Below are 26,554 nucleotides of genomic sequence, written 5' to 3' on the forward strand. Positions count from 1 at the left end.
GAGGGATACTTGTATTTTTATTATATATCTGTGTGTGCATATATTTATGGATTAATTAATCGAGGGATACTTGTATTTTTATTATATATCTGTGTGTGCATATGTTCAAATTATTGGTGCCATTATGTTAAGGATTGCAAAAAAAAAAAAAAATTTTTTTGTCTGCAAATATAAACACCACCTGCTATATACAATCAGTTGAATACATTCATTTAAGTGTGTGTGTATATATCAGTTTTTTTTTTCTGATAATCCCATATATAAGTAACTGAAATCAGCACCATGAATGGGCAAGAAGGAACGTGTTTTCTGTTTGAAGAACTGCAGATTGTATTCCATGAGAAATATCTGAATATAACTTCAGAATGCTTTGGAGCAATGAGTGATTTTGAATTGTTTTTCAAATAAAAAATCAATTTGGTGGCTGGTTCGGTGAATGTACTTGCCATGCTAACCTAATTAAACATTAGTAAAGTGAGGTTCAGTAAACATTCACTATATAAGTGAAAACTTGATGCTGTTTTAGCAAGGTGAGGAAATATTTCAACTATAATCTTTGTCATAAAATCAGATAACATTATTTCAAATGTGTCTTGCAAGGAAAAAATATCAAATAGTTAGCAAATATTTTCGAGAGATCATTAAGCAAACAAATTTTTATTCAAAATTCCTTTTAGAACAGTGCAAAATGCATACAGAATGCTATGAAATCTTTAAATTATTTTGTAAAAAAACTGTAGGAAAAAGGAAATATAATATGGAATTAGAAAATTTTTGACAAGAATAAAGTAGTGAGGAATGTCAAAGTGGTTGTTTTCAAAATAAATACATGTTGCTATAGATACACACTGACCAAAGAGCATAAAAATAGAAAATCAACAACAGATCTAACTTAATTTATATTTGTATACATAAACATGGGCATTATCCCAGATTATTTTGCTTTTTTAATTGGTGTTTAAGTGAATATAATGTTGATGCTATGGCTGAAAAATAGAACTCACTAGCTTATTACTAACATGATAAATGCTAATGCATATTGTTCATCAGTCTGATCATAAGCATTCTTGCACAGCAATGTGATGAAGCTCACATTTTCTAAAAGCAGTATCAATTATTACTTAATACATTTCATATGCACCGTAATTTTTATTACCTTAGTACATCAGTTCCCAACCGGTGTATGCAAAAATTAATCAGTAATGATGGAAAAATAAGCAATTTTACATTAAGATAGGCACTGAACAAAAGTGTCGGTATTTAAAAACAAGGGGTACAATTTACAGAAATGGGTTTAAAAGGGGGTATACAAGTGGGAAAAAAACTGGGAACTAGTGCCTTGGTAGATCACACAGCAAAATGCTACCACAATTTTTTTTTTTTTAAATGACAGTGGTAGATGAGTCACAGCTGCATGTGAAGCCACTATAGAGGGTTTCCGATTTAGCTTGGTGGGGCTGGAAAGAAATGCTTTTCTACCAGAAAAAGATACCATTCATCTTTTTATTTATTTATATATATAAATATATAAAACTGTCTGAACCAAAAGGGCTTTATATTCAACTATTTTTTTTGAGAAGATGGCTTAGTGGTATAATTTCTCTGTTAACATATGAAAAATTCAAGTTTGCTGTTTGCTCTTTCTTTTGTATAAGCATGGAAATACAAATTTATACTAATGAGAAATATTAAGTGTTCCTTGGTGATAATTTCTTTTAAAAAAAATGCTAATTCTTTTGAACTAGCACAATTATCACCAAGGAACATTTAATATTTCTCATTAGTGTAAATTTATATTTTTTTAAAGAAATTATCACCAAGGAACACTTAATTTTTTTGGAATTTATATCCCATCAAAACAAGTCGTGATTAAATCTTTCAATAAATTAGTTTTATTTGGACTTGATATCCCATCACAACAAGTCATGATTAAATCTTTCAATAAATTAGTTTTATTTGGACTTGATAAACTTTAAAGATGAATATCACTGACTGCAATTACTATAAATTTAACATGCCATTATCATATACATACATACTGTTCTCTTAAAAACAACCAAACTCATACGTAGTGGCTAAATTTGCTCATATGTGAAATCCAGTTAAGAGCTCATACTGTATTTTTCTACCAAATGGAATCTCAATTTGATCATAATTTTTGCAGAAACCAGTATATTTTTTTTTCTATCATTTCTTTCCAGTTTATCACATGCTGTTTAAATAAATAGAATTTTACTTACAAGTGACTCAAAAATTTTAGATTACTGAATTTGCTGAGCCATTCAAATATTTTCATTTAAATCATACTTTATGTAACAGTATTACTGCATTCCAGACATTTAGAATTAAACTGAGATAAGGAATATCAATTCACGACCATTGCAATATACTGATAACCAGATTAAGGAAATTATAAGATGCAAATGAATTAGTTATAGGTGATAATATTAATTAGCGGGCTGCAATGCCACTGTTATAGTATTTGTATATCTTTCAGCATAGCTTTGGCACTTTCATCTGCATTGTAATCCTATTCAATATTTCTCTTATCAGCAGAACTTACTGCTTGTCATGATTTTTTTTTTTTAATACGCAGGCATTTTATTTATTAAAGATATGACTCAAAAGATGGTTTAAATGTAATATCCTTACAACAATAAAGCAAGTTCTTTGACTTTCTAAAAAAAAATAAAAGAACATTATTCAATTTCTAAGATAAGCCACTTACGGTGCTTCATTTTATATTCTGATGTGCATTGTATCCCCAGGGAATTCATAACAATATACCAACCTGTATATACCTCCATAATTACATGGATGAAAAGTGTCCATTGAAGTCAATATAACCACTGGATCTTATAGAAAAAAAAATATGGATATGAAGCATATAATTTTGATCCGTGGGCGTGGTTATAAAAAAAAGGGCTCAAATTGTAGCTAAAAATAGCTTTGAAAAAAAGTAAATACCCAAATAAAATGATCATTAAAATATTGGTATAATAAAGTTAATAATCTGCAACAGTTAAAAGCATTTTAAGCTTGCATCCCAAGAATTAAGTCTTTGTTAAACCAGAAGAGATAGGCTTCAAATTATTAAAGAAGTTATTTAGTTTATCAACATTACAGTGGAAACTGGCTACAATGTGATTTATATTACAAGGCAATGTCTATAATAAATTTAGTTTAATCCTTTATCCAAGTGTAAGCAAACAAAGTAATGCAAAGCACATCTCCTTGCAGACATGTATGATGCTATGCATTAAGGGAAGGGCCCCTACCCAGACCAGTTTTGACCTTTATTGAAGTCTCATCAGTGGGAGACAAACACAGAAGTGATAAGGCAGAAGCAATGGCGAGGTTATATATTTACGTATATGAATTGTCAAAAGGTGCACCACCTTATTAAATTACTCTGAAGTTTTTGAATTAAAACTATTTTATCACTCTTCACCTATTTATATACTGTAACTATACACCCAGTTCATGGAATGAGCAAAAATGTTGTGCATTCCGTGAATTGTGCGATTTCATAATCTGCACATAACATATGCTGATATCTATATCAGGGATGAAGAAATGCAAGAAGAGAACCTCTTTGACAAAGGTCATAGCAAATGATGAAACAGTTCTATTCCCTCAGTGATACAGCTGGTGGGGGTAGCTATATGCTACCATACTAGGGAAATGATTATGAGCAAGGTGATTTCCCATTGCCTTCCTTGCAGTACTATGACTGTAGCCTATGTGTTCATAGGGGCTGGTTTGCCTGTCTGAGGGATGAAAACCCCCAGATAAACTGGAAAAAACCCTGCTGTCCACACCCAAGACTAGCTAACTTGGGCTATGGCTGAGGAAGATCCTTAAGCTCCTCATGTTGCTGACAGGAATCTAGGGTTTCCCGTTCTAGGAAACCTAAACACTCCTAGAGAACCTAGGACACTCCTTCCAGGCATATGGTTGCAAAACGCATAGCCACTAAGCTAACTGTGCAAACGATGCAACAGTAGGTACTATATGAAAGCTGCACATGCATGTATGTGTATACATATATATTTTATAAAATTCAGATGTGCTAAATGCAATTTTTTTGTCTCACTGACAAGAGGCCTCAAGCTCTCTAGAAAATAAATGCCATGTGGACTAAGAGGAAAGTAATCTGTTGCTATTCTTAAATATGTTTTTAACTAAAGTTGAAGCATAAACTGACAATTTATTCTAATTTCTGGGGGGAGAGAAGTAAAATGGAAAGATGATTATTATGAGCACCAGCTCATATGAAGACTTCCATGAAAAACTGTGATATATATTTCACACATAGAATACGATTAATAGCTGATACTATAAGCCAATATTAGGGCATGTTCCAAGGGCTTGTGCTAAAAACTAAAAAGATCAATGCAAAAAAAAAAAAAAAAAAAAAGTCAAAGACTGGCATATATACTTTAGCTTCCTTTCATATTTTAAAAAAAAGTTGAATATATATATATACATGCAAAAATAGTTATTTAAGGATGGACAGTAAGTTACATGTACCTATGTAAGTAAATTTTTAAGAATTCTAAAACTTGTTTCTATATAGAAAATAAATTAATCTCAGTTGTGCATTGTCAAAATTGTAGCAGGTTTCCACTGTAGTCTACAATTCAGTTGAATTAACATGTACGAACATTAATTTTTCTGTGGAAAATAAGTAGTACTCTCTAAAAGCTAATTGGATACACATTTCTACACTTTCTATTAACACTGAAATACTAAACTATTCTAGAATCAAAAGGCCCTTGTGTGAGAATGTAAATATCCAATCTAAATTTAACAGTACGCTTTATTACTGAGAACACATTTAGGTATTCATATATACTAGAAAGATTTCATTTGATGATTTATGTCCAATCATGTATAGTTATCAAATTACATTACATGAACATGCTAGTTCTCATATTCATAATATGGTCTGAAAGAACAAAGGTTTAGGGAGTTCACCTCATTTCTGTATTGCTCTATTAGTAAGTCGCAGTTTTAAATGAAGAGCAATTGAAAAACTTTAACTGTAGCATAAGTTAAGATGCAGATTTTTTTTGTTTTTTTTTTAAATGCATTTGCATTACAAGGTGCAATTCCTTAAACCAATTTCTGATTTTTACATACTATAGCTATATACTTCTATACTATAAAAATTAAAAGTTTTTTGAATTTCATAAAAATCATCCATGTTTCAATTAGCACCATTCTAGATCAAACAAAATCACAAATTCATTTTCTATACATATATATACTACTAATACACTATATAATTAACTAGTTCCAATAAATAGTTCCTTTATTTGACTAGAATTATTTAATGAAGCCAACAAAAGTGATACGGAAGTGAAATTAGTAAAGAGTTATCAAGGACCCTCTGTATTGCTTTTATACACTTTCTTTCTCTGCATTAAATAAAATTTTTAAATGAATGAAATATAAATGCACTGCATACATTTCATGAAATGAAAAGGACAGTTTAAACATCAATGAAATAATTTGAAGAAAAAAAAAAAAACTTTATCTGCTAATTTTACATAGTAAAGCCTGAACACATCTTGTACAAGATCACTAAACAAAAAAATGATGCACAATAGCAAATAAATAAATCTTATATAGTTTGGCAAACTAACGTTTGCATATTTCTGAATGAATTCCAAAAAGGAAAATGTTCTGTATGGCATTATAATTTAGCTGGAAACATGTGTGATGAATTAGACTGTGAAATGACTGTTCTTTCACCATGAAGGAAGGATTCTAGGAGAAAAAGAAAACATCTGTATAACAATAAGTATTTAAATTAATGTTGATTAAGCATATTTGTATGATGACTTAATAGATTTACAAAAATCCACATTTTAGAATCTGCTTTAAAAAAGTGAAAATATTCTGGAAATCGGAATAAATTTGTGTACAAGAAATTGCCAAAAGATTAAGGACATATCTTCTGTCATAAACAGCAATTAAACTAGCTGCCCATGAATATATCTAGAGAGTGCCAATCAAGACACAAACAATAGATTAAATACTTTTGCACCTGTACTTTATTGTGTGCCACTGCAATTGCTCTATCTTGGAAATTGCTCAGTAAATAAAGACAAAATATTCAACTGTGTAATTTTTGTATCTAGTGTTAACTGATATCTTAAATCATCATCCTAATAAAAGTATAACAATTATATTAAAATAAAGCACTTGGATAAATAAAGTTTAAAATATTTAATATCTTAGCAAAATTAAAAAAAAAAAAGTCAAAGCAGTACATCCATTGTATGCCTGAGTAAAAGTTTAAAAACTTGATTTCTTGAAGATAAAAGATCATCCCTTTGACAAAAAAAACTATAGTATGAGCTAAGAATATTTTTTCCCTTTTATATCAATTTTATAATTTATCTCTCAGCATAATCCAGGAACCTTCCTGTAGAGATGAAACAGAACTTTTTCAAACCACTTCAGAACCCCAATAAGTAGGGCAGTGGTCTGATCTTCAATAATAAAAATCATCTCCCACCTAAAGAATCTTAAGCAACCATGCCACAGCAAGATTTGAACCTACAACCTGTTGGTTGGAGAGCAGATACACTAACCACTTGGATAACTGCAATTTCCCAACCTACCTTATGCAATTCCTTCTGTCACAGACAGTATGTGTGCATTCACCAGAACTTTCATGTTGAAGAATGTTAAACTTTGAACTTCAGCTGATCTGTTCTGGTAGATCAAATGCATTTATATTTGCAGTTTCTCCTGCTCTCCAAACCTAATACCATTTTAGATCAAATGCATTTATATATATTTGCAGTTTCTCTTGCTCTCCAACCCTAGTACCATTTTCAGTCTCTTTAAAGATAGTTAATCAAAGTTTGATTATCTGCATCATTACGTGACACATCGAGGAAGGGCACCTACTCTACAACTCTGTCTCCACTCAATTCAACTACAACGAACTACACCAATGCCATCTATTGCCACCACTAGTATTTTCACAGGCAATCATAAACATCCATGCCCACAGCAGGATTTGAACCTGCAGTCTTTTGGCTGGAGAGCGGACACGCTAACCACTCGGCCAACCAGGTAGGCTTAAATAGTGATGTCATCTTCCTTGGATTATTCCCACAACACAAACTGGCTTCCCTTCTCCAGATCCACTGATCAAGATGGTAGAGATGCCAAAATATTTGCTCATAGTAATGACCTAATCCAAATAGTCCACTACTCTCCAGAATACTAGATAATCCTCCCAACCTTACTAATATCCTTGACCATATCTTAACCCCTTAATGCACTCAATGAGTTAACTTGGGTCCAAGAAACTGAATTTTTTCCGTGCACCTGAATTAATACGTATGACCATGAATTTTGGCTTCACTTATAAATACAATCGAATATACATGCTAAACAATTTTGTGCCTATTTCCTTTCAGCCGAGAAAAGTTGCCAACGGCGTGCATCAGCTATTTCGTTTGCATTTACACATTTTTTGTATACGATTATAACTGCCTAAATTTCTTCGATGATCAATTGATTTAACGTGTTGTGGATGAAACAAATAGATATGTGAGGAGTCGTACCCGTGGTAAAGAAAAGACTTCTTGGTATGACACAAATCCAAATGAAATCTGAGTATTTTTGGCTGTTGTACTTTTGCAAAGTATAGTAAGAAAACCAGAATACAGTCATTATTGGACAAAAAATCCATTATTACATACACCATTTTTTCCGGATTGTATGAGCAAAAAACGCTTGGAGGCCATAAAACAATTCCTATGTTTTTCAAATAATGACGAATTTGATCCAGCAAATCACCCTCGTCCAAAACTCAACAAAATCTGACCAATTTATGAAGATCTGAATAGAAAATTTGGCAATTCAATTATGCCAGAGAAATTGGTGACTACTGACGAAAGTTTATCTGTGATGGGCACAATACATTCCTCTCAAAAGGGCCAGATTCGGCATAAAAACATACTTATTATGTGAATCACAAAGTGGATATGTCTATAATTTTATAATCTATACTGGCAAGATTATAAAATTACAAGATTATACCCATTCTGGACAGAGATTTTAGCAATCTTCCAATATCTTTGCAAGTAATAATGACTTTGATGAAAGTTTTATTGAATAAAGGTTATTGTTTGACTATGGACAATTTCTATAATTCACCTAGATTAGCAGATCTATTGATAATAAATAAGACTGATGTTTATGGAACATCACGTGTATCACGAAAAGAAGTACCCAGCGAATTGAAAACTGGAGAAGTAATTGGTTGTCAGAGAGGGAAAGTGTGTGTAATGAAATGAAGGACAAGAAGGATATCTCCCTTACCTCTACCATTCACATTACATCAATGGTAGATATAGAGACATGCAAAGGAAGAATAAAAAAAAACACAACTTGTGTTGGATTACAACCATACCATGGGTGGTGTTGATTGCGTTGATCAACACCTGTCTTCATATGTTATACCCAGAAAGAGAGGCAAGAAGCATTATAAAAAGATTTTCTTTCATCTCTTAGACCTGGCACTGTGGAACGCTTTCTTGCTTTACCAAAAATCTAGCGGTAAGATGGATTCACTTGATTTTCGCCTCAAAATAATCAAACTCTCCACTGAAAAATATAAACATACAAGCATTTCAAGAAGTGGACGTCCATCAAATATCCCAACACCACTGAGATTATCTGCATGACATTTTCCATCTTTCATACCACCAACAGAAAAGAAAGAAAATCCAACATGCCACTGTTTCCTCTGCTCAAGAAAAAGGAATGAACACAATAAAAGGGTTCGCAAAGAAACAAAATATATATATGTGTACTGCCTGTTTACTAACTTGGTTTAGCAAAGTAGATGCAGTTTAGTTAACCTTTTTTTTGCAAAAAGACATTTTTTTTTTGTTTTTTTTTTTTCAAGATTTGTTAATGTTCTTTTGTGTATAAAGAATTTTTTTATTCTTTATTGGCAGAAAAACGACCACTTTCTGATTTTTTAATTGGTGCGTTAAGGGGTTAACAGGCTCTCTTCCAAATACACTGTATATGTTACTTCTGTACTGAGTTATGCAGTACAGAAGTCATTATTTCTGTGACCTTTACTGCTCCTTTCTATAGTAATTTTACTGTTTCCATTATTATCCATATACCTACTCAAACCAAATAACAGAAATAATTCTTACAGGAATAAAGGTCTTCATCCCCAATTTTGCTCAAAATTCTCAACTACTATTCAATCTTTGGTTCTCTAACAAATATGGCAAGACAACTCGTAAAAAAAAAAAAAAAAAAAAATCAGCATATTGTATTCAGCTCCACATAATCTAGAGTAGAGCCTATAACAACTGAACTGCAAAAAGGAGGGTGATAAGCCTGCGAATAAACTACCATTCCTACTCTTCACACTTCTAGGGGATCTGATTGTTGACAGGCCTGTATGTCAGACCCCAAACTAACATCTGATGATGACATGTTTTGTACTCTTTGCAACTGGATTGCCAGATTATTTTCTATTTATTCACTGTGTGTTATGGCTGATACATACTCTCCTCATACTCTGATATCATCCTTCATTATGACAAGGATATCCTTGTGAACGTCAATGCTACAAAAACACTTTCCTGTCATCTCTCGCAAGATAGATCTCGCTTCACTTCCCTCTTGCTAATACCCAATTCGTGCAGGATCATGATTTTTAGCCTTCTTGGGCTAACACACCTTTAGCCTCTCAGCTGCAAAGAAACCTAACCTAGTACACTTTTCTGCTTAAGACACTAACACCGTAAAAATACCATGGAATATTATTCACACATTTGGATTGGTGCATCTAAAATCTCCTTAAGACAACTTAATGCTATCTAGAAGAAGGTAATCTGATAATCCTCCCAACCTTACTAATACCCTTGACCATATCTTAACAGGCTCTAACAGATTAACTGATGATCTTCCCCTCATATACATTCACTTCAACTATTTTCTCACACAGACATCCTGTTTCTTCTTATGTCTCTTCCATAGCTATTGTTAGACAATTCTGCTGAACTGGCCACCATTCTTCAACTTTTCAAAACAGTAAGAATACGAACTGTTGCTCCATTTACTGTCTAGTTTCAAACTTACAGAACAATGTTTTTTCTTTTTCTGACTCTCATTTCATTATCTCTTTTTGGGACGACCTCCCTCACTCTGTCTACTCTAAAGATTACAACCTTCATTTTCAAGAAACATGAAGAGATTCCTTCTTTTCTCTTACTTGCCTGCCCCATACATAACACCAATGTGCCATAAATCTTGCAATCTTTTGTGGCAAAGTTTAATATGCTGACTTCCATGTCAAGTAATGTAAAGGGTCAAAACTAGATAAACAGTGTATTATAGCATTACCTACACATGACTATAAGAAAGGTAAAGATATGATGCACCTGGTTGGCTTCCTATATAAATGCTTTCAAGGAGTCCAATTTGCTGATATCATTAAAATTGCAGTAGTCAGATAAAGTGGTAAAGTCTTTATCAGACTGCCATAATGGTTTAGAAGAAAAAGCTTTTAATTTCTTACATTTTCCCTATCAGCATTGCTATCCTTGCAAAACTTTTAACAAAAATAAATAAAGTAACTGATATTGGAAGTTTATTTTGCACTTGGTTAGACTAATATAATAAGTTTAGTTTAATCCTTTATCCAAGTGTAAACAAACAAAGTTTGCACCTGAAAATATCTTCAGGACTGAGGTAAGGTGGTGCAACACCAGGAAACTCCAAGCAAAGGTGGACCAAGCTCTCATCACTCTTTGGCTCAGTATCTCCCATAATGCGAAGCACATCTCCTTGCAGACATGTATACTGCCTTCATTGTATATGCATTAAGGGAAAGGCCACTACCCAGACTGATTCCATTCTTTCAGTGGGATGGAGATACTAAGGCAGAAGCAATAGGAGAGGTCATATTTACCTATACAAGTTGCCAACAGGTGTATCACCTTATTATTGAATTACTCTGGATTTAGAGAAAGATGTTGGAAGTTTATTTTGCACTTGGTTAGACTATAATAAATTTAGTTTAATCCTTTATCCAAGTGTAAGCAAACAAAGTTTTGCACCTGAAAATATCTTCAGGACTGAGGTAAGGTGGTGCAACACCAGGCGACTCCAAGCAAAGGCAGACCAAGCTCTCATCACTCCTTGTTCGGTATCTCCCATAATGCAAAGCACATCTCCTTGCGGACATGTAGACTGCTATGCATTAAGGGAAGGGCCACTACCCAGACCGGTTTCAACCTTTATTGAGGTCTCGTCAGTGGGAGGCAGACCCAAACATGGCAATACTAAGGCAGAAGCAATAGGAGAGGTCATATTTATCTATACAAGTTGCCAACAGGTGTACCACCTTATTATTGAATTACTCTGGATTTAGAGAAAGATGTTGGAAGGTTTATTTTGCACTTGGTTAGACTATAATAAATTTAGTTTAATCCTTTATCCAAGTGTAATCCAAGAACCTCAGTCCTGAAGATATTTTCAAGCGCAAACTTTGTTTGCTTATGAGATGTGCTTTGCATTATGGGAGATACTGAGCCAAGGAGTGATGAGAGCTTGGTCCACCTTTGCTTGGGGTTGCACCACCTTACCTCAGTCCTGAAGATATTTTCAGGCGCAAACTATGTTTGCTTACACTTGGATAAAGGATTAAACTAAATTTATTAAAGTAACTGATAGTTTCTTTACATATGTTTTTTTTACATAACTTTCTTTACATGATGATATATATGAGGTGTGGCTATTAAATAGCGAGACAAAGTGTGCTGTGAATCGTGTACTCATAGCAGTGGGATGACTTGCACTGTGAATGACCTTGAAGATTCTAGAAGCAGTTGAGATAAGCATTGTTCGCTGTCGCTCGTAGTTAGTCTGTAGGCAATTATAAATGAAATACGTGTGAAGTCGCTTTGCCGGAATAATGTCTAACCAGAGGGTCAGACAGTTAACCAACATTATTACCTTGAGGTTCTGGCCAAGCTGAGAGAACGAGTGAGGAAGAAGAAACCTGATCTGTGGAAGAACACTTGGATTCTCCATCAGGACAATGCTCTGACCCACAGTGCACTGTCTGTAAAGCAGTATCTGGCTGATAAGAAGATCCCAGTATTGGATGATCCACCTTACTCGCAAGACTTAGGTCCATTCGACTTTTACCTTTTTTCAAAGTAGAAATCTGCATTAAAGGGCACCCATTTTCAGTCAGCACTGCTTCCAACAATGGAAAATTCGTATGCAACGGTGGTGTATAGATAGAGGAGGGGAGTTTGTTGAAGGGGATAACAATTAAGTTGTACAATTGTAATAATAAACCATATTTTTGCAACCAGTCTCATTATTTAATAGCCACACCTCATATATCATCCACCTAGACACAATATGAGAGAGAGAGAAAATAAGAAAATACTTACCAATGTCTTTTAAAATTATTGAAATCTGAGATGGAATTGGGACTAGAATGACTTCTTTTTCTCTAAAATATAAAGAATGAGACAATATAAACCCTGCATGCAAAGTCAATCTAAATAGTATCATCAGCAATGTTATAGGATACTGTATGATAAACTAATAATGTAAACAACTTTCTTCTAAAAGTTTATTTTCCACTTGGTTAGAGTATAAGAAATTTAGTTTAATCCTTTATCCAAGTGTGAGCAAACAAAGTTTGCGCCTGAAAGTATCTTCAGGACTGGGTTAAGGTGGTACACACCAGGGCAACTCGTTGCAAAGGTGGAGCAAGCTACCAACACTCCTATCCTAGTATCTCCTATAATGCAAAACACATCTCCTTGCGGATATGTCTATTGTTATGCATTAAGGGAAGGGCCACTACCCAGACCGGTTTCGACCTTTATTGAGGTCTCTTCAGTGGGAGCCAGGCCCAAGTCGAGATATCAGGCAGAAGCATTAGCAGGTCATCTCCACCTATAGGAATTGCCAATTGGTGTGCCACCCTTTTTTAATAAATTACTCTGGATTTAGAGAAAGATGTTGAAAGTTTATTTTTCACTTGGTTAGAGTATAATAAATTTAGTTTAATCCTTTATCCAAGTGTGAGCAAATGCTTCTGCCTGGTATCTCGACTTGGGCCTGGCTCCCACTGAAGAGACCTCAATAAAGGTCGAAACCGGTCTGGGTAGTGGCCCTTCCCTTAATGCATAACAATAGACATATCCGCAAGGAGATGTGTTTTGCATTATAGGAGATACTAGGATAGGAGTGTTGGTAGCTTGCTCCACCTTTGCAACGAGTTGCCCTGGTGTGTACCACCTTAACCCAGTCCTGAAGATACTTTCAGGCGCAAACTTTGTTTGCTCACACTTGGATAAAGGATTAAACTAAATTTCTTATACTCTAACCAAGTGGAAAATAAACTTTCAACATCTTTCTCTAAATCCAGAGTAATTTATTAAAAAAGGGTGGCACACCAATTGGCAATTCCTATAGGTGGAGATGACCTGCTAATGCTTCTGCCTGATATCTCGACTTGGGCCTGGCTCCCACTGAAGAGACCTCAATAAAGGTCGAAACCGGTCTGGGTAGTGGCCCTTCCCTTAATGCATAACAATAGACATATCCGCAAGGAGATGTGTTTTGCATTATAGGAGATACTAGGATAGGAGTGTTGGTAGCTTGCTCCACCTTTGCAACGAGTTGCCCTGGTGTGTACCACCTTAACCCAGTCCTGAAGATACTTTCAGGCGCAAACTTTGTTTGCTCACACTTGGATAAAGGATTAAACTAAATTTCTTAAACTTTCTTCTAAGTTAGTCTTATGTACTAAAACTCCAATATTGTAAGATCTTGTAAAAGTCCAACTTAGTTACATAAGAAACAAGACAAATCTTATCAATTATGTTATTTACTTGTTGATAGTGATAAGAAAAAGATGGCTCTTGTTGAAGAGTTCAACAGAAGAGTAGGAAATAAATACCAGACAGAAATGTTTCAGGCAACTTTTCAGAAAACCAATTGTTAATGGTAATGATTTCTCTTCATGACATGAACTAGTTATTAGTAACACCAAGTTCAAACATACTTGTGCATATATTCACATGGAGAGAAGATGTGAGAAATAAGTAATGCCGACTATGTAACTGTTGACAGCAATACCTTCAGACTAGTTCAGGATACATGAGTACAAGAGTAATAGTACAATAAGTGTATTACTACAAAGAATTTGAAACAGGAAGTGATTACCCATTTAATTTCAAGTAGATAAAGATGAATATCACACAGGAAAGAACTTATGTACTTGGCTTCTTTAAAAAAAAAAAAAAAAAAAAAAGAAGCCAAGATCATTTGATGTAATATCAGGTGCTAAGGGTACACACTATTTCCACTCAATCATCATCTATATGGAACATTATGATAGAAAATAGCATTAAATCCGATATTAAAATTAGAGATATTCAGTTGGCCTCTTTATTTTATGCAAATATCATATTTCTAAAGAAATGCAGTACAAGTATTTGGGATTAACTAAATTTAATAACTGCTATAACAAATTTTGCATGAAAATCAGCTATAAAAAAGTTTGTTTGTATGCTATAAGTGTTACTTAAAAGTAACATGAAAATAGGCAAGAACACAGAAAACATCCACTGCATTATTGTGATTATCACTACATGACACCTCTAAGAACTTGTCACAGGAGGGCACTTTACTCCACTACATGCACACATTTCACCATCTCCCTTACCACTTAATCCTGCAACTATACACACAATGCCATTGACTGCCGACCACAAACAACCGTATTTTTTCTCTATAAATTGTGTGTGTTCTCATGGCGAATTTTCCTATAAGTAGGCATTTCTATGAAAAAAAAAAAATATATATATACACACACACACACGTGTGTGATAATCGGTTTTTACTCAGTTGTTGTGATTCAATTTATGGTTGTTGTGATATATATATATATATATATATATATCCTGCTGCCTCTATGAGATTGGCTATCTCACCTTCAACTGAAAAAGCCCATATGAAGATTCCATTCATTATAACAAGAATCAAACTCAAGTCTTTTCAAATCAAAGGGCACAATGCCCTCCTGTTTTTTCAATTGCACTACAGAGGTGTTAATCATCAGTGGAAAACCTATAGAAAAAATAAAGTATTTTCATATATTTAGACAAATTGAATTTAGAAATAGATAATGGAGTAAGCAAAACTGGTATGGCAAGGAAGGGGGGGGGGAGCATAAATAGATTTATATGGAATAAGAGTTATTAGCCAAAATACTAAACTAGCAGTATACAAGCATATTCAATTTATGGATATAAGAGTTGGGCAAGGTATAAAATAGTTGATTAAAGACTGGAGACCACATGATTCTGAGAAAATTTAGGCGAATGAACAGATGGCTTCAATGGCAGAATCATAATAAAAATAAAGATATTAAGAAAGAAATTGACAATATGACTGGAATAAAAAAAAAAAAAAAAGTCAAATTGTGATATTATGGCAGACTACAGCAAAACCAATAACACAACAAATCTCATCTAAGTAAAACTGGAAAGAAGAAGAGAATAATCTCAGAATAAAACTTCAAACTGATAAATATTTGTAAACATATATTTACAGCTATAATGATACAAATACATAAAAGGAATAATAATCTAAGCCAGTATACAAAGTCTACCAGGCTCAGCTCACTAACATTATAATTTTACCTTTTGTTTCTTTTTATAGCTCCCTCATTTATTAAAAGCATAATGCAGTTGTTAATCATATCCAAAGATAATGTCTTATAATTAGTTTCAGCAAGTAATTCTAGTGCATTTTCAATGGCAGCCTGACATTTTCGTGCAATTGCCTGACTAGACTCTTCTGTATCTTGGAGAGTTAAGAGATGCTGGCAGGTAATCTGTAAGAATGACAAAAGGAATAAAAATTATTTCATAATATGCAAAATATTTAATTAATGCAATAATATTACAAAAATTAGTTTGGCCTATCACGTGGAACAGAGCTCTGTTATGATTTATCTAGATAAAAATCTCAAGGAAACTCTACATTATTACACGTGTCTCTCTATGGAGTGTAAACCTCATTGCATGAAACCCACACTATTATTCACACAATATCCATCACTACTTCTCCTTAAACTCATTCACTAACAAAGCAATCACAGTCACCTCTGGCAATCATTCTATCACTCGCTAAAAATTCTAATCCTCGTGCCCTTGGTAAAAACACTTCTTATAGAACTTCCAGACATGATCCTTGTTCTCATCCTTCCTGTCATGCACTGAAAAATTTCTTCTGCATCTATCCTATAAAACCTGTTTAGTACTTATATTCCTATCATATTTCCATCTTTTCCAACTGTTTTTTTAACTCGCAAACCATAAATCTATCCACAGATGTGTCACAATCTTGGTCAAATACCTCTCGATCCTCTCTACCTTCCTAATTCCCAAACAAAGGCAGACATATCTATCCACAGTGGTCAAAATGTGGTTACACCAAAACTTGATCAAGAGAAATCTTGATGAAGTTATTAAAATGAATATTTAGTATACGTTGTAATTTCCTGAAAACGAATAGTTATGAACAGTCAATGTATAAGCCTTTCACAACCAGAAGTGATAAACTTCCTTATTCTATATAAGAAACAGAATTAGTAGGATAGTTATATTGTACAATTTCTTATTCACTACAACTCTAACAATGAAATCTGCACAGCATACCACACTTGAATCATTTATCTCTTATTTTAGTGGTATACTTGCTTAACCATTTTTTATCCAGGAATTGGCCAATTTCATTCTACACATCTCTCCAGTCTTGCACTTAGTTTTTAACTCTTTATTTCTACGCTTGCATTCCACTACCCTCAATCACTTTCCTATCATATTCATTCATTATAATTTCCCAATTACATACATCTGAGAATATTGGAGAGATCCTTGTGGAAATCATCTTCGTATGAATGATGGTTTGAGTAGATGATTTGAGAATACACACTACACATTGCATACGACCTATGATTGAGAATCTGCAGTGATTGCCAATACATGATACCTGTGATCTCCTCTGGCCCGGCTCTGGCAAACGAAGTACTGCTCGGTCTGCCCGAGCACTACTTCGTTCGCCTTGCATTTACAGTGGCCAGGATTCCCGAGTGCTATAGGGTATTCCCACCTTATGTGACCACTAATTCATAAGTAGCATAGAAATAGAAGACACGACACAACATAAATATAAAAAAAAAAAAAAAAAAAAAAAAAAAAAAAAAAAAAAAAAAAAATTTAATTAGGAAAAGATTTTTGGAAATTTTTCTAGTGTTTTTTTCTTTTTCTTTTTTTTTGGGGGGGGCCAAGGCCCCTTGGTCCCCTTCCTGGGTGCGGCAATGCTCCCACCAGTATGTAAAACATAGTTGCTTTTCAGTATATATATTTTTTCTTTTTATTCTAGATGAAACAATTCTTTTTCTACCCCTTTCAAAGTTCTGACATTATAAGTAATGTTCAATTTCCTTATAGAGTCCTTCACAGATCATGTAAAAAGGATCACATTAGGGTTTGAGTCAATTCGATCATTAGTATGAGAAGTAGATATCACATTAGATGCAACATGTCTATTTTGACCTTGACTGCGACAGCCTTCAATTCTTGTCAACTCTTTTTCTTTTTCTACCCCTTTTTCTACCCCTTTCAAAGTTCTGACATTATAAGTAATGTTCAATTTCCTTATAGAGTCCTTCACAGATCATGTAAAAAGGATCACATTAGGGTTTGAGTCAATTCGATCATTAGTATGAGAAGTAGATATCACATTAGATGCAACATGTCTATTTTGACCTTGACTGCGACAGCCTTCAATTCTTGTCAACTCTCTTTCTTTTTTTTTTAGGGGGGAGGGAGATCAAATATACCATGCCGACCAGGTATCTTTGGATTAAGAGAAGGTGGACTCCCACTGCACAAGATGAAAATACAGCAAAATGTATAGATTCACCCATGACGCTCACTTACTCTAATAGCATTGGGGGAAGTAGCAAAAAAAAAGAAAGAAGAGTAAGGACCAGTCTACAGATTAACAGACATATATTACACAAAGTAATGCATGTTCCAGCATCAGATACATTGGGTTTAACACATTCCTGAAGTCACTAAAGTAATCCCTTGAGGCACTTAAATTACTAGTTTCCCATTAATATATACCCCCCCCCCCTCCTAAACTAGTCTCAGGTCTCCAAGTGTGGTCATCTCTCTTATGTGATCAGTCATTTAAGGCATTCTTAGTATCAATCTCTCCCACAAGCATACAGGATCCCAGAGACTAAGGTCCAGAAGGTAGCTTCTCCTCACTTGTAGATCATTACTGAAAGCAGCTGGTAAGGCATTAGAAAAACGATGGTTGGATATTAGAGGAAGGAAAAGCATGTTGTGGCAAGCTATAGTTTCTTTTGAATCACAGATGGAAGCTATGTATGTGCCACAAACACAATAGATTATGCACAGCTTCCACTATCCAAACTGGTGGAAACTATGGCACAAATATGTTTTGATGGTCAAAATTAGGATCCCTCTTGCATGCTGAAAAAATATGACTGGTGATGCCCACTAGAAAATTTACACCTACCATCTTCCACTATTATTAAGAGATACCTCCAGGGAGTCAGAGACTCATCGAGGGAGGCCACATACTACACACACACACACCAGCTATCATACTTATTCTTGAATTCATTCACACTGCTTACACTCACAACATCCAAAGGCAATCCATTCCAATCACACACTACCCTCTGAGAGAAAAATCTAGCCCTCATCCCCTTCTTAGCAACCTTCATTCTCAGCTTCCAAGGATGACCTCTCGTCCTTTCCCCACCCTCCATAAATTGAAAAATTCCATCAATTGAAATCCTGTATGACCCTTTCAGAAGTTTGTGTCTCAATCATATCACCCCTCTTTCTCTCGTTTGCTAGTTTCTGCAGTTTACAAATTCTCAATCTGTCTTCATAATCAGTATTCCACAATCCTGATATCATTTATAACACTCTCTTTTGTACTCTCTCCAATATATCAGGAATCACAACGGAAACCATACCTGCACACAATAGTCCAAGTGAGGTCTTATCAAGGCATTGTAAAGAGGCAAAATAACATCCTTATCTTTACATGTGAAAGTTCGTTTCAGCATTGCAATTATCTTTTGAGTTGTATTTGAAATCTTTGCCACATGGCCCCTGAACTTCAACCTCCTATCTATTAACCTCCCTACTGGCCAAGGTGGATGAAATAGTGAGACCAAATTGCACTTCTTATCCATGTTATTCAATAGATGTTACAGAATCGTATCCAGATTTAGCTGGACGTCTATAGACGTCATGGCCAGTTGAGGTGTTAACACTTCAAGATCGCTAGCCTCATCAATTTCTTCTAGCCTAATCCCACCAACATAATACGACATTGGATATCTAATCATGCCGAAGTGAATGACTTTATATTTACTCACATTAAACTGACACCCATTTACCCATGCCTGCAATTTCAGCCTATTCAAATCATTCTGCAAGTATCAGTAGCATTCCTGATTAGCCTACCTATCTTTGCATCATCAGCAAATAGCTGTATGTCGCTTGTCAAATCCTTCCCAATATCATTAATGTACAGAATAACAGTGGACCAAGCACTGATCCTTGTGGTACACCACTTGATATTTTTTTTTTTTTTTTATTAATCTTTGTACTGGTTATGGACAGTACTACCCTTACATCAAGTCCAGACTTGATATAGGCCTAAGCCTTTACAAGTGTTTTACTCAATGCCTGTTCTAGTCATCATTATAGTCATTCTCTGGTGGCAATGCCATGCAACCAGTGTACCCTGTAGGGCCCTCAAAGAAAGAACTTTTTATATCCTTCTGCCCTGAACTTTTATATCCGTAAGCCCAAGCTGTTTTAAGTCCTTATAGCTATCTGCACTCCATATGGCATGTAAAGAGATGGTGATACTGGTAAACCTCAGAGTTGCTCCATGCTCCTCCCATATCTTACTAACTAGATCTTGGTTATTCTTGTAATAGTTTACCTTATTATTATGGCTATAGACTAGTGGGCACCCTGTTCCCACAACCTGGGCATCAACTACCCAAACATCACCATCTCTTTTAATCACTAAGTCTGGCTTATGCAAACCTGTGGAGGTCCTATAATGTGGTTCCACCCGGTCTCCCAACCTTTGCTCTTAAAGCGGTTGTTCAGAATGGAGATCATGACGTCATTCCTCTACACGCATGGGTGTGGAAGCAATGCTGGGCTATATGAGACAATGTCTCACTGTAGTGGCAGCCAGCCCTACAGTTTGAGTCGTCACTATCCCATCAAGCTGTGTGGGTTCGAGTGGGCAGGGCATTGATCCTTGTCCTGATAAGGTCAATATACTCAAACCCAGGGAGGAGTCTGGTGCCATCCCTTTCCCAATCATGTTGGGGAGGCGCCAAATATGACTCTTTTAAAGGAGCACCATCTACAGAACAGTGCAGCAGAGATACCCATCTCTTGTGTTCTGCAGATGCTGACTCAATTAAGGTACCTTGATAATGGGACCAGCCTTTAGCCCATCTAAAGTCTTCTTGTATTAATGGGCTATAGAAAGCTTCTCTGCAGATAGACGAAGAAGATAGTTCTAACATCGCAATTCTGGACAGCCACAGGCATGGTATCAGCCAGCTAAGTGACGGAACAGCATCCTTCACCCTCACATGTAAATATGCAGTAGGGGTGTCAGGCAGTAATCAGAGTCATGATCTCACAGCTGAACGGATAGCCCTGTCCATTCAGGACAGTACCGAGATATATGTCCTACCAAGCACCAACTTGTGGTAAAAGCAAGGTAGGAGATAGTGGGAAAGGAGAAATGGTCTTTGCTAGGGCTTGAGAGGAGCGTTCCTCAAAGAAGCGATCCCAGCTTCTAGGATAGAAGACCTTCCCTTTAGAGTGAACGTGATATGGAGGTATCTCCACTCTTCCAGGATGGTCAAAGCATGCAACGGCCTCCCATGCAGGGAAAACTCTATCATATTAAACATCCCAGTCAAAGGAATGGCCAGTTCAACTGAACACTCTTTTAGCACATGTGCTGATATTCCATCAGTCCCTATTGCTGAATTCTTATTCAATTTGTGCAACAGCTCTAATACCTCGGCCTCACACACCAGCACTTTATCAAGTGAAGAGGTAACAGTGAGCTCAACGTTGCTTTCACCACATTGATAGCTTTTAACAAAATGGGCACTCATTAATTGTAAACATCTGTAACCCTCTGCCATCTGGATTTAGAAGAGTTATTCTTTCATATTCATGCAGCATATTGGTAGAATTCTTGTGGGTTGTCTTTAGCACACAAGGCCAGTTTCTTTTCATACTCATTTTGCTTTCCATACAACAGTTGTGACTATTCTAGCCTGCTGCTTATAAAGTTCATAACGAACATCACCCTTATGCACACGGTATTCCTTCCACATCGTCCTTTTCTTACGAATCGCTTGCTTAATAAGATTACACATCCATTTGACTCCTACTCTATTTATTGTTCGAACTCTCAGGACACATTTTGATAATGCATCATTTGAGTATTGTTTGAATGCTTCGCATGCAATGTCATATTCTTTCCATCCAGCAACTGATCCCATTCCACTGAACTCAGTATACTCTTCAGTTGGTCATAATTTCCTGCTTTGTAGTTCAGCATGTAACCTTTTCTGAATGGAACATTCATAAACTTGGTCACTTCCTAAGTGAGTACCGCATGATCACTGTCACCAATTGGAGGCAGAATAGTTACGTCTTTAACTGAAACACCCTCTGACACTATAATGAAATCTAACCCTCTTTGCCCTCAAGTTCCTTCTGTCACATGGTGCTTGAGGAAGTTGTCCCACAACAGCTCAATAAATGCATTTTCATTCTTCTCATGAGATTCTACTGCCACCCAATCAATATTTGGATAATTAAAGACTTCTCCCATTACGATTACTCTTTTTGTGCACACATCTTTTCTATCTGGTTATGAATTTCTTCATCACTAGCAACCGATCCACCAGGTCTGTAACATCACCCCACTATGTAATTGATCTTGTTAGATTTCACCTCACACCAGATGGCTTCAAACTCATTGCCACACGAAATACTGTTAACAGTAGTACTACAATCATAGGTCTTAACTCTAACTGGATTCAAGTCATCCGATATCATTAGCAGCACACTCCCTCCCCTCCTATCCTTCCTAAAAATACTGTATGTACCATTGACACTCGATACCAGTTAGTAGGTCTGATTCTGAAAGCCAGGATTCATTAATACCTACAATTCTGAGGTCGCAACATATTGACTAAGGCAACAAATTCTATCCCTTTGTTTCTGATATTCCTAGCATTAATTAACTCCTAGCACCTATAACAAGCAATGTCACTGGGCCAGCCCTGGATCTTAATAGGATGTTGACAACATCCTATTAACGAATGTTAATAGGATGTTGTCAATGAGACAGATATTGCATTTTCCTCCTGAGACTGTGGGATGCTTTGCAGACAACAAGTTAAAGAACCACACTGACACAAGGCATCTAGTGAAATCAAACAAATTAGGTACAGGCTGCTATCCATGTAAAAGGTGGTCTTATAATGTATATCTAGAAAGGTGGTCATATAACTATTATTAATAAATCTACATGGAGTCAAACTCTTCACGGATGAGTTATGCAGTGCAATTATAGTCAGTCCTTGGCTTATGACAGGGTAACAACCCCACTTAAGTAGAAAAAAAGTTGGAAGTCAGAAATCACTACATGAACCATAGGGATACATAAACAACTAATATGTCTGAATACCAAAATGAGCATGTCTGTTTTGTAACCTTTTAACTAATTTTACTCTATAATACTATATACAGTAACTGTGCTGTAATAAATAATAAAATATGAGTGTGCTGTGATTCTTTGCACTTACCAGTAAATTGACTAAAAACATAGAGCAAGAATAATTCTTCAAAGATACTGCTGCTTTATTAGTTGGATAATTTGTTGGAGAGGGTAAGGCATCATCAACAAATTTCTCAAATTCATAACTTGCAACAAATCATTCTGATGATGGTTCACTATATACACGACTTGTGCAAGGTGACAGCCTAGCTTAGTCTACACCAGGGATATCAAACTAATTTACCTCCAAGGCCGAAATTAAGAATTATACATCAAGTCGCGAGCCAAAACAGAAAAAAAATCTCAAAAGAAAGAGGAAACAGATTTTTTAATATTAACATTAGAGTATATAAGTCGGATGCTTAAGGGTCAAAGCTGCATAACTGAGAGGAGACCTCCACATAGCCTTTAAAGGAATGTGGAGAACTGACCAACGGTTCTGACTTAATGTCCAATCCCCTCCTTCTCGTGGTGCACCCTGTTGGGAATCTACCTGGATACTGAACGAACGAGGATGGGCTGCCAATTTGGGATTTAGCCGACCAAATTGTATTCTTATTGGTTAAACCAAAATACAAAATGATGGTACAACATGACAAAATTTCATTCCAGCTGGGGCATCGCCCGGTTAAACAACGCCCTGTTGTTTTCGCCAGAGAACCAGGGCGAACAGCGAAAAGTCAGCTACTGGAACAAATCTGAAAACATACCTCAATTCAACATCACCAGAGTTAAAGATCAGTACTATCAACATAAGAAGCCTGAATGGCAAAGAAATGGAGCTAGCTGAGGAAATAGATAAGTACCAGATCGACATAATGGGGTGACTGAAACAAAAGACAAAAATTGGCAAAATCTTTCTGAGCAATAAATACAAAATGTTATATTCAGGCAATGACAATCAGGGAAAAAAAGGAGTAGCCATAGTATTCAACACAAAATGCAAGGCTGATCTTCTTGAATGGCAGGCAGTTTCAAGTAGAGTGATGTGGGCAAACATCAGAATAGGGAATTGGACAATGAGACTTATTTGTGCCTATGGTCCCACAGAAGGTTCTACTAAGGTAGAAGTGGAGGAATTTTTCGATGCTTTAGAGAAAGCAACTGACAATGAAAAAGGAAAAGTTGGTCCTTGTTGGGGATCTAAATAGAGTAGGAAATGATTGTCAGACATATGAAAATATTTTGGGAAAATTTGGAGAAAAGAGCAAAGCTAATCATAATGGCAAATACCTGTTGGATTTCTGCTCAGGACATGGACTGGTTATTACTAACACCATGTTCCAACATAAAAATGTGCACAAATTCATATGGAGAGAAGAGGCAAGGAATAAGAAAAGTCTCATTGACTATGTTATTGTTGATAGTGATGTTTTCTCCCTGGTGCAGGACACCAGTGTACAGAGGATTTGAAATTGGAAGTGATCACTATTTAGTCTTGAGCATGATAAAATTGAATTTCATATGGAAAAGAATGACATGTAAGAAAGTTTTAAAGCGAATAAAAGTTGAGCAGCTCTCAGATGTGAACTGTAGACTAAAATACACAAAGATTATTGAAGAAAAAATGAAAGAGTTTGAGAACAGGAACCAAACCTTGGAGATTCAGTAGCAAGCCTTGAAGAAAACCCTGATCGATTCAGCTAGAGAGGCATGTGGTGAAGTTGTCTGCAAGGATAGAAAAATTAGAACTCCATGGTGGACACAGGAAGTTAAAGAGGCAGTGAAGGAAAAGAAGAAAGCATATGGATCTGAGAGCTGGGTCAGAAGTAAAATACTTGACCAAAGACTAGAGGCCACAGATATGAGAGTCCTGAGAAAGATTAGAAGAGTGAACAGATGGCATCAATGGCAATATCATATTAAAAACGATAATATTAGGAACGAACTTGACATTGTCAGCATCCAGGAATGTGTTAGCAGAGCTAATTTCAGGTGGTATAGTCACTTAAACAGAATGAGCGAGGAAAGATTAGCAAAACAATTGTTCTCTGCCAGGTTGGCAGGAAAACGACTCAGAGGAAGACCAAGATATAGGTGGATTGATACGGTACAAAGTGCCTTAGATGATAGAAATACAAGATCTGAGAATGTTGGAGTCTTGACAAGTAACAGACTGATTTGGAGGAAAATTGTAAATAGGAAGTTAGTAATGATGTAAATTTTTCATGTAATACTATCATATCCTGTACACCCGTTGAGGGTATACATGTCAGGAATTTGATGATGAGTTTATCAGTACAAAATACAACCATGTTACAAAATTACATATAAAATATAAAATTTAAATAAAATTATACATATAATTTTTTTGAAGAAACTTGACGTTTTTCATTAACAAAATCCTCAAAATTTGGTTGAATTTGTTGAGCTGTAGTTATTTTCAATATCGATTGAGATCAAGATTAACAGACCATGCTGGCCTGTTAATCTTGATCTTTCCGCAGTTTTATTGTTCTTTAAAGTCGAAAATAGTTGTTCGCATAAATATGTGCTTCCGAACATAGATAAAATATGCCTAAATGCACATAACACATTGGGGGTATCGATCGACTGTAAATAATTATAGAACTTTGGAATTCCAACATCCACATATTTTTCTCTCAATACAGAATCACACTGAATTTCGATTAATTCCAAATGTAAACTGTCATCAACAGTTTCAACATCAATCAATAGAGGAGAAATAAATAGGTGAAACTGATAAAATCTTCTTTCAAAGTCATTTTCTAATAACTTAATTTAATTGGCATATTCTGAAATTTTCGATTTCGGTGATTTTTGTAATAATGATTGACAACATTCAAAATAGAATAAATTTTCTTTTTGAATTTGTTTTTGCCAAAGTAATAATTTCTGTTTGAAAATGTTAATATTGTCAAATCATATGGTAACTACTTGGTGATTGCCTTGTATCTTAAGATTAAGTTGGCTAAAGTGACTTGTAATGTCAACTGAAAAAGCCAGGTCTTTATCCATTGATCATTTTTTAATATTTTGCATTCATAATTTGACATTTCTTTGATTATAAAAAAAATGGTAATTTCGTCCAGCAATTCGAAGAATCGCTTTAAAACTTTATGACTGGAAAGCCATCTAATTTCTGTATAATAAGATAGATCGCTATATTCACTTTCTATATCTTCTAGAAAGTTACTAAATTGGCAATGATTAAGCTTGAAAATTGTTATTACCTTGTTCTTTGCATTTTTCTTTTAAATTTGTAACAACTCCTTTAACAACACCAGTCATGGCAGAAGCACCATCAGTTGCAAGACAAACTAGCTTTTTTAACAGTAAATTGTATTCATTCAAAACTTCCATAAGGGCATCAAAATGATCAACTCCAGTGGTTGTATCGTGCATAGGAATAATTTCTAGAAGTTCTTCACTTACTTTTAAGTTCATATCACATCCACGAATAAAAACAGCCAGCTGAGCGATATCCCGTACATCTGTACTTTCGTCAATTGCAAGGGAATAGGTCTCAAATGTTGGAATTATTGATTTTAGTTGATTCCTTAAGTTCCCGGCTATATCATCAATTCTGCTAGCAATG

At 35.2% G+C, this 26,554-nt stretch overlaps 1 protein-coding gene across 2 annotated transcripts in view; it reads right to left on the reverse strand.

Annotated features, from left to right (window-relative positions):
- The window catches only part of Gnpat (dihydroxyacetone phosphate acyltransferase), a 172,028-nt gene that overhangs the window by 15,552 nt on the left and 129,922 nt on the right, over positions 1-26,554 (reverse strand). Inside the window, exons 12-14 of one of the 2 annotated variants that reach the window (XM_090399389.1) lie at positions 15,738-15,931; positions 12,468-12,529; positions 5,492-5,775 (exon numbers count right to left, since the gene is read on the reverse strand). In XM_090399389.1, coding sequence (XP_090255515.1) covers positions 5,702-5,775; positions 12,468-12,529; positions 15,738-15,931 — 330 coding nt within the window. In that variant the 3' untranslated portion in view covers positions 5,492-5,701. Of the gene's footprint in view, positions 1-5,491; positions 5,776-12,467; positions 12,530-15,737; positions 15,932-26,554 lie in introns of those variants that run through there. The other variant, XM_090399390.1, reaches the window with a different exon arrangement.

The sequence above is a fragment of the Typopeltis vanoorti genome, chromosome 10, assembly GCF_054136105.1.
Source record: "Typopeltis vanoorti isolate ZY-2024b chromosome 10, IOZ_Tvanoo_1.0, whole genome shotgun sequence".
Taxonomy (NCBI): Eukaryota; Metazoa; Arthropoda; class Arachnida; order Uropygi; family Thelyphonidae; genus Typopeltis; species Typopeltis vanoorti.